This window comes from Lutjanus erythropterus, chromosome 8 (genome assembly GCF_056507025.1).
Source record: "Lutjanus erythropterus isolate fLutEry1 chromosome 8, fLutEry1.hap2, whole genome shotgun sequence".
Taxonomy (NCBI): Eukaryota; Metazoa; Chordata; class Actinopteri; order Lutjaniformes; family Lutjanidae; genus Lutjanus; species Lutjanus erythropterus.
The window spans coordinates 17,382,703-17,392,177 of NC_139324.1; the positions used below are offsets into that span (position 1 = coordinate 17,382,703).

A 9,475-nucleotide genomic window follows, 5' to 3' on the forward strand; every position below is an offset into this window, starting at 1 on the left:
TTTCATACTGTTTCATCTATAAAGAACACTGGGTAATCTATACAATTAATGACCCACTCATTAATGAGTTAATTTTAATATTAGCATCCTTATTATTTGCTCTGCTGTTTGTGTGTGTGTGTGTGTGTGTGTGTGTGTGTGTGTGTGTGTGTGTGTGTGTGTGTGTGTGTTAGGTAGGCTGAGGATTGTTGTTGTTTGAAAGCAGATGTGATAATAAGTAGTATGGTTTTAGTGCAGATGTTTTGGCAGCTTGGGACAAAAAGCATAATATGATCATTCATCAGTAAATTACCAAAAAACATTGGTCAAATGTTCCGCGTATAAGGGAAAACTGGGAACACCGGAGCTTTTTGCAATATTCCAGTATCTCGATAATTGTAATTGGCGCATTGCTCCTTTAAATCAGTGACCACCTGCTCTTCTGGCGTCAGCATCCTCCGCAGGCGGTACGATGGCGATCGATACGGCAGTAAAATGTTCAAAGTGGGATATTTTGGGAAAATCTCGACATGCACACTGAGAGAAAGGCGATCACCGAGATGACGGGCTCAACGAGAGACAAGCATGAAAGCTGATATCAAATGTAACGTCAAGGTAGGACTATTTCTGTCTGTTCAGTGCTTAAAGATGTGCTGCTTTATTGCTTTAATCCCTCTACTCGCTGCTCTGAGGAAAATCAGGTCTTTGATTCCTATGATGTATCCGAGATTTTACTTGTTGTCCTCCAGTGATGCAGACAGGTCGAGAGTAACCTGAGACAGACAGAGACACACAGGTGTGGGAGATAAACAGTCATATGGAAATGTGAGGACACACTGTTCAGGTTCAGTGGTGGCGCTCTGTAAAAACTCTCCAGCATCACTGGATGTAAACAATGGATTATCAATACAGGGAAATATAGGTCATCACATACTAATAGAACACATACTCTCATAAAATCAGCAACATCTGGATGCTGTTTCTCATCAAGCCTAACATGAAAATTGATAAATGAAGAGAGTCTTGTTTCATTTTATTTATCTTTTTTCTTTTTAAGATTTTCTGTGTTTGTATTGTTTGTTTGTATCAGTCTTTTATCACCCATTGAATCAGTCCTTAAGATGAGCAGAGCTGCTAAGTAAAACCACCTGTTTTTGTTGAAATAAACAGCTAGGAGCCCCCTGCAGGGTAAATCAACTCATTATCTTCATGAAATAATTTGCATATCATCATTTTGAAGATGTAAGGTCAAATTTTAAAGCATTTTTTGCCTAATGATAGTCTAGATTTATTGTAATATAGGATGTCATTGTTTTTTATTTGCTACCTCATGACTTTGTTTTCAGTTGTGTTTCTTCTCTACCTGATTTACTCAATAAATGTTTAGTTTTACTGATTACGCCAAAAGACAATGACAAGAGACATGCTTATGTTTATCATAAATATTAAATATTTTTGTGAGTTACGTTATAGCAGTTTAATTCCTAAGACCTGAAAAAGTCCTAACTCCTATTTTGCCAAAGGAGACTACAGGCTGATTGTTGCCTTGGAACTGGTGACCTTGTTGCCTTAGCAACAACCAGCAATAGTGGAAAAATGTACTGTCACAGGAGGAATCATTTCCTGTTACATATTGAGATAACATTTTTCATCCTATTGCAGATTAATTCAGACTTTTTCTCATATGTTCTGATTTGGACTATTACAGTAACTTTAGATAACTTACACTGACAAGGACTCACATGTCATTTAGCTGCGGTTTCATAAAACCACAGGCTAAGCTTTCCCTAAGAATTTCATCTAAGAATGGCTTAGGGAAAAAACGATGAATTACATAAAATCATCATAAGGAGTTTGCCCTTACTACTTAAGTATCCCCTCATGTGTTGCTATAAGGTCCTTAGTAACCAGTTAGCTTACTTGTCACATCGTCTGTTTGTGTGTATTTGTTATGGCTGCTCATCAGCCGTAAGGTATTACCTGGATTGTGTGCCACTGCTTTCTGTATTCTTCGAAGGCAACAACAGTCTCATCGTTTGTCCACTTTAGCTTTCTCTTTTTTTGTGTGTTTTCTTTTTGTTGTCCATTCAGGAGAAGCTTGCTACCACAGGCCAACAGTTTGTTAGCGAAGCAAGCTAACAATTGACAATAATACTGTCTAGTAACATTAAATAATGTTGTGACTGAGGTGTGACCATGGTAACTGACGTTCACATGTGCTGTATTATGACAATAACTGTCGTAGTCTAAACACAAAGAAACAACCTAAGAGAAATCTAAGAAACCTTAAGGAAATATTTTTCAGAGGGACAAACTTAAGTTTCCTCACTCTCAGACTGTCGTAACTCAGTGGGTCACACAAAGCGAACAAAGCCGTTGATAACGTTAATACTAGTCTGACAAATCAAAATATCTGCTGTTAAAAAAAGGCATGTTACATCAAGGTGGAAAGACGTTGAGTTGGCAGGTCATTAAACATGCAGGTTACGACCCTTAACCGGTCTTCTTTTCCAGGTGCCAGTCCATCTGGGAGGAATACATCTGAAACCTGAACAACAGTATGACCTCAACACGTCATTAACACTTGCACCGTCCCACCAGGAGCAGCAGGTGGAAACCATGGCAACAGACATGTCCTGCACGCGTCCTGAGGATGCCTCTCTGTTTTATCAAGGTTGCATCAGAGTCTTAGGCGTTACACAAGAATGAGCTCCTGCTAAGTCGACGGAAGACAGGCGGGTGTGTACTATACTTGTGTAAATGTGTGCATTTCTATTAATATGCGAAACATTACACATTGTGTGTGTGTGTGTGTGTGTGTGTGTGTGTGTGTGTGTGTGTGTGTGTGTGTGTGTGCGTTTGTGTGTGTGTGTTGGGGGGTAGGTGGTGTGAATGTTTATATATGCACCCATGTGAATCTGTGCAGCTCAGCTGTTAATCATCAACCTCATTCAGGCCAGTGAGCAGCAGCACATCTCCGTCCTGTGTGACTACATCTCTCAGTATGGTGTGTCTGTGGGTTGATCCCGTGGCTTATATAACTCCACCAGCATCATGGGGACGTCATTCCTCCTCTCACTGTTTCAAATTTGCAATTATCACTGAGTAATAGATCACAGAGCAGCTGAACTCCTCTGATTATCTAATGAGACACTCAGTCTGGGTTTTCTGTGGTTGAGCTTTGTTTACAGCAGCTTTTTATCTGACAGACAGCACAATAATGTAATGCCCTGTTAAAGGTCCAGTGTGTAAGATTTACAGGGCAGAAATAGAATATATTATTCAAAAGTATGTTTTCCATAATTGACTGAAAATAAAAAATGTGTTACCTTACAATGAGCTGTTTGTATCTACAGAGGGCAGTGGCCTCCTCCACAGAGTTTGCCATGTTGCCGACAGACAAACCAAACACTGGCTCTAGATACAGTGTAGTGGGGGTTACTTTTGAAATGTATTCCATTTACTTACTTAAAATCGTCTTGCTGAGCATATTTGTCTGAGTCACTATGAATGTAAAAAAACGCTTTTGGGAACAGCCTCACTGAATAGATCCCTTCTCATTTGGTCACACAGAGCACTGACATTACTAAATAAATGCAGGGGCTGCCATCCTTTGGCCACAAACAGTGATCTTAGAGCGTGAATCATGTGGTTGTTACAGGTATAATAACTGAACGAAAAAATATGACTAATCATGTTGTGTGCATCACATGTAGATTAAACGGATCGTGTTTGTGACTAATTAGCAATACATAATGGCAGCTCAGCAAAGCTAATTAGCCAGCTATTTATCAAAACTCATGAGCAAGTCAAGACAGATATATATATAGTGGAAATTAAAGTGCTATTTGCTTGTTGCAGCAGCCAGTAGTGCTGAGTAATCCCTTCAAGTTGTCTTTTTTTAAAAGACAGTATCTGTATTCAGAATACCACCAATAAACTGTAACTGAAACAGAATACAGTTACTCATATTTTTTATTTTAAGCATGTAACACCATATTCTGTGAATTTTGCAGCCACAGTAGATTATCCTACATGCTTGGAAGGAGAGAGTTAGAAAAGGTGTTTGCAATTTGCAAACTCACTGCTAGATGTCAGTAAATTGTACACACAGGTCCGTTAATTCACACCCATTAAAATCATGGATCGTACAGCCTGTCAGGTATAAAATTGTGTGTGTTTTTACTGGTAGCTTACAGGTCGTTTTTTCTGTTTCACAAAGTATTTTATAAAATACTGTATGTGGATATTTTTGTCTTTCTATTGCAGCTACTGCCATGGAAGACCAACTGCTGGAGGACAACTTACTCTGTACATCACAACAACAATCAAGCATGAAACGTCTTATTGGCTGATATCCTCTGACAATCGCTGCTATGGCTTTCTGTAATGAAAGCCTGCTGGAGGAGTGTGACTTCATGAAGCCAGACAAAGCAGAGGAAGCAGCAGAAAATCTCCCATCACAAGCTGCAACTCCTGTCATATCAATCACTCTGCGAGTGACCCTAGCAGCCATAATGATTTTCATGATTACTATCGGTTTCCTCGGCAACGCAATCGTGTGTCTGATTGTTTACCAGAAACCTGCCATGCGTTCTGCAATCAATCTCCTCCTTGCCACGTTGGCCTTTTCGGACATCATGCTGTCTCTGCTCTGTATGCCCTTCACTGCCGTCACCGTGGCCACTGCTGACTGGAGCTTTGGAAGCGGGTTCTGCCGTGCGTCCATCATGCTGTACTGGCTGTTTGTCCTGGAGGGGGTGTCCATACTCCTCATCATCAGTGTGGACCGTTTCCTCATCATTGTGCAACGGCAGGACAAGTTGACCCCACACAGAGCTAAACTGTTGATTGCAGGCTCATGGGTGCTGAGCCTGTGTGTGTCTCTACCGTCTGTGGTCGGCTGGAGGACGGGTGCAGCAGGTATTGGGGGTGCTTGGGCGCCACAGTGTGTGCTGGGATACAGCGACTCTCTGGCAGACCGTGGATACACAGTACTGTTGGCAGTCGCTGTATTCTTTGTGCCATTTGCTGTTATGCTGTACTCTTACATGTGCATCCTCAACACGGTGCGCCGAAACACCCTACGCATTCACAACCACACCAGTGAGCACTCCTGCCTGCCAGCCCTCAACCAGGTCAGCAAAATGAGACTCACTGGGCTGCAGCGGCCCCCTCAGATCAAGGTGGACATGAGCTTCAAGACCCGAGCCTTCACCACCATCCTCATCCTCTTTGTCGGCTTCTCTGTGTGCTGGTTGCCGCACACAGTGGTCAGCCTGTTGGCTGTGTTCAGCCGGCAGTTCTACTACAGCTCCCTCTTCTACCCGATCAGCATAGGCGCTCTGTGGCTCAGCTACCTGAAGACTGTGTTCAACCCTGTCATCTACTGCTGGAGGATCAGGAAGTTCAGGGAGGCCTGTCAGGAGTTTATACCCAAGAGCTGCAGACTGTGTCCCAGAGTGCCGGGCAGGAGCCGCCGCAGAGTGAGGCCTAGCAACATCTATGTGTGCAGTGAGACGCAGTCAGCTGTGTGAAACATGGACAACCAGCGTGTCCACGCACAAACCAGCAGCTGGTATCTGCTATTAGCTGTTTTTAAAGGGATAGTTCAGACTATTTAATGGGGGTTGGATGAGATACTTATCAATGGTCAGTGTACAGTAGATGATGGCTGGCTCCACCTAAAAAATCTATATCAGTTGTGTGCGCTATATTTAGAATATTTTCACTGCTTACCTTTTTGCAGTCAGACAGCCTTTTCTGACAGGAAACCACCATTATAAGCCAAATATCACCCTCTCCAATCAACCAAACTCCAAAATCATTAATTTTACCATGCAAAACTCAGGAGTTGGTAGTCTACTACTGTCTCATCTGTTATTTTGTTTGTGATCTTGTGTTACTTTGGTGATATAAAAGGTTAGTTTGCATTTACCAAAGTCACACAACAACACAAACTAACTAAGACACTGAAGCAGACCTGTAACTCCTGTGTTCTGTGAGTTAATTACTGATTTTGTCTAAGGAGTTTGGTTGGTTTGGAGAGAGCTAATACCCTGACTATCGATAAATACCTCTAACCACACCACTTCAAATAATCCGAACTATCCTTTAAACTCTTACTTTTACCCATAATAAGCAATCAGAGGCTACAAAAGTTCACTTCAAAAGAATATGCTGATTATTGAATCTCACTTCATGAATGATCTCGATTTAAATTTTTATACCAAGGTGGATGAGAAGTCCTTAGAGTGATCAGGGAAATGAATTGACACTGACTATTCTGTGACAAATTACCAACTCCATCTGCTGAGGAAGGTTGTGTGGTACAATCGAAAGCTTCGGAAAAAGCTACTGAATGGATTTTGTGGTGAGATAATTTTCTCTGCAGCCTCCAAGAACAACAATGAACTTTCAGTCTCAAGGTTTACTGCTTAATTTAACTTCAACTAGTGTCTGCCATTCAAACAATGTCATATATTCCCCGTTGTCATTTTACTTCTCTGTGTTTTATTATTTGTCCTTGAAGTGTCATTTTGTTTCTCCACACTGACACAATTTTCAGTGGTGGTGATAATAATGCTGTTAATGTCCAGTGATGTTCTCAGAGGAGGTGTGCATTCGCTTTCACCTTACAGATCTTAACTAACTTTGTGGTGAAACACAACCTTTTGTTAGTTGGAACTGTTACTTAAAACCATGAGTGTGTTAACAAAGAAGTGTATCAGTCAGTTATTGAGCTGTGAATGTTTACTTGACCGTATTATTGTGTCATAAATGACTAAACCAGGTAAATAAATATTGATTTTAAAAAGAAGTTGCATTGGCAGTCAAGTTCTAGCTATCTGCTTTTACAGTGTACATAAACCATGTTGGCACATAATGTAAATGCAAAGCTGGATAGCAGGGATACCAAGGCCATTGATTCACTGTGACTGGATATATATTGACAAGTACTTCAATGAGGACAACATACACAGCAGGTTGTTTATTGAAGTCTATCAGGTTAGTAACCCCACTAGCAGAATGAGGCCTGTACAACTGTGTGTAGCGTTTTAAATTTTTGTGGCATTTCATTGTTGATAAATTACTACTGCGTTCATTTTGAGACATTTGTATTAAACCATTGACGTATACAGATGAACACCGTGGCTCTACTTCCTCCCACTGAGCAAGCCAAAATATCCCTGATATGAGTCCTGCCATCTTGTGCTGGTGCCGTAATTCGGATCGAGAGTCTGCACAGTAGTGATCAGGGTTGTACTCGTGCTCAATGCTTGTGCTCAGTCGTGAGCTGGACTCAGCAGTCAATTATGACATGAAACATCTTTTTTTTTATAGCATCAAATGACTAATTAAAAGCAAAACTGATCAGAAAATGAACGCTTGGCACAAATATCAAGGTGATAAAAACTAAAATAATAAAATAAAAATAAAAATCTAAAATCACAGATACCATCTTTGGGAAAAAATCATTTGACGTGTACTTTGATGTTTTACTTTGGTCCATGTCCTAGCTGCTGAAACGGAAGGGGCGGGATTTATGACCTATACTGCAACCAGCCACCAGGGGGTGATTGAGACGTTGTGGCTTCATTTTTTGGGGGAGCTCTCATGTTGTCCACCTCTGTAGTCAAGCTCTGCACTCATTTTCACAGCCTGAACAACACACCTGTTGTGGCGTGGTTTTAAAACAAGTGGTTTTTATGTGCCACTTGTAGCACACTCGGCACAGTGGTTTATATTTAATGGATTTAAGTAACGTTTAATTTAACAGTTTTCTTACTGCTATTTTTGAAGTGTCTATAGATTTTTAAATTCACGTTTTTGTTTTTTTGATGGCAGCCACACTGATATGAAATAGTAGCATTATTACAAGTGTTACCAATGATACTAATTAAGATCTATTTAGTGTAGTAGAGCCTTTCCAGTGAGCCAGCATGCACAATAGCAGCACCCTGACTCGGTTTAACCTGAATGGAACAGAACTTTATTTAGATTAGTATCATTGGTAACACCTGTGTTTCCGCTACAAAATGGCTGTTGTAAAAAAAAAGACTATTGCTGATACATATTTCTATTGTTTTATTAGCCAGGCCAAATAAATGCTATGAAGCTTCAAGACCATCATCAATAAGACTGACAGCTTCAGACAGCCCAACAGAGGTTGTATTGCTGTACAGCTGAAAACAGGAAGATGGTGCTGTTCTTTCAAATTAAGTTAGCTCCATTTCCTACTGAATTCTCAGGCTCATTATCGGAATGAATAACCACGCTGTTTCACTTCCTTCATTCATTCTCTTTGAATCTCTAACCAAATCAGAGATGATCTCTATGGGTCTGCTACTACGTTAATGAAGAGCAACATGCTTTTAACAAGAAGTACATGAAATAGACTGGGAATTAAAGTCTTATTTTTTGTTATGATGATTTACCAAACTTGCTCAATTAGTCTCTGTTGGCAGCTATTTTTTTTTTTTAATTGCCCATGAATGAAATGAATGTTTTCCCAAGCAACTGATCAAAAAAACCCTTTGTCAGGCCAGCAGTCTCGGACCCAAAGATTTGGGATTTACTATCATGTATCATGTAACAAAGACAAGCAGGAAATTCCCCTGGTGGAGAGGCAAGAAAATGATCATTTGGAAACTCTGATTGAAAATAACAAGACACTGATTATGGAAACAGACAACTGTTTTTTTCAATCCATATCCATTGAGGGGCTGATGGTTTCAGCTCTAAACACTGTGTATAGGAACGTTGAATGGTTTTGACCTGAAGCTCACATGATTCAGGGAAGAGATACACCATTAAATGAAAGTATTCTCTGTGGCAAATTTCTTCTGAGCCACAGAGACAAAACAAAATAGACAAAAAGTTACAAAATATTACATTGTTTGCTGCCTAACTAAAAAGTGAAAAGAAAAAAAGAAAAGAAAAGAACAACAGTTACACTGTTTACCATCTTGTGAAAAAGTTAATGTGCTGGCATGTGACAACCAATGCTTGGTTTGTCCATCTTAATTTAGATCCCATGGTTGCTTCAGGGCTCCATCACATTACTGTCCTAACCTAATCACTTCACTTGGAGCTGGATCTAGCAGGTTGATTACAGTCACCGCAAAGACGTCAGGAGAATGAACATTTTTGCTCTGAACTAAGGCTGTGACAGCTCCCCACAGGTGACTCAACCGGGGTCGGATCTAGGAGTTGAGGAGATCCGGGGCTAACACTGAATTTATTAATCCCCAAAGCTGAAAAAAGGCTGTTTAATTACTTTTTAGAGATACATGGTTCTCACAGGACAGTAATGCTACAGACATTACATGTTCTTATAGACCATGATGCATTGCTGTAGATTAAAGTAGCTAAAATGAGCTCAACCTTAAACATCTACAGCAGTAAACAGCAGTAAAATTAATACAATAATATTAAAACAGAAACATCAGACATAATAACACTGACAGGAACATTTCACTGCAACGTGAATACT

At 40.3% G+C, this 9,475-nt stretch overlaps 1 protein-coding gene across 1 annotated transcript; it reads left to right on the forward strand.

Moving 5' to 3' along the window:
* Positions 1-418: 418 nt before the first annotated feature.
* Positions 419-6,799, forward strand: gpr45 (G protein-coupled receptor 45). The gene is made up of 3 exons (XM_084724030.1): positions 419-594; positions 2,494-2,718; positions 4,249-6,799. The coding sequence occupies exon 3, from the start codon at positions 4,356-4,358 to the stop codon at positions 5,514-5,516; it is 1,161 nt and encodes a 386-aa protein (XP_084580156.1). The 5' UTR covers positions 419-594; positions 2,494-2,718; positions 4,249-4,355; the 3' UTR covers positions 5,517-6,799.
* Positions 6,800-9,475: the final 2,676 nt, after the last annotated feature.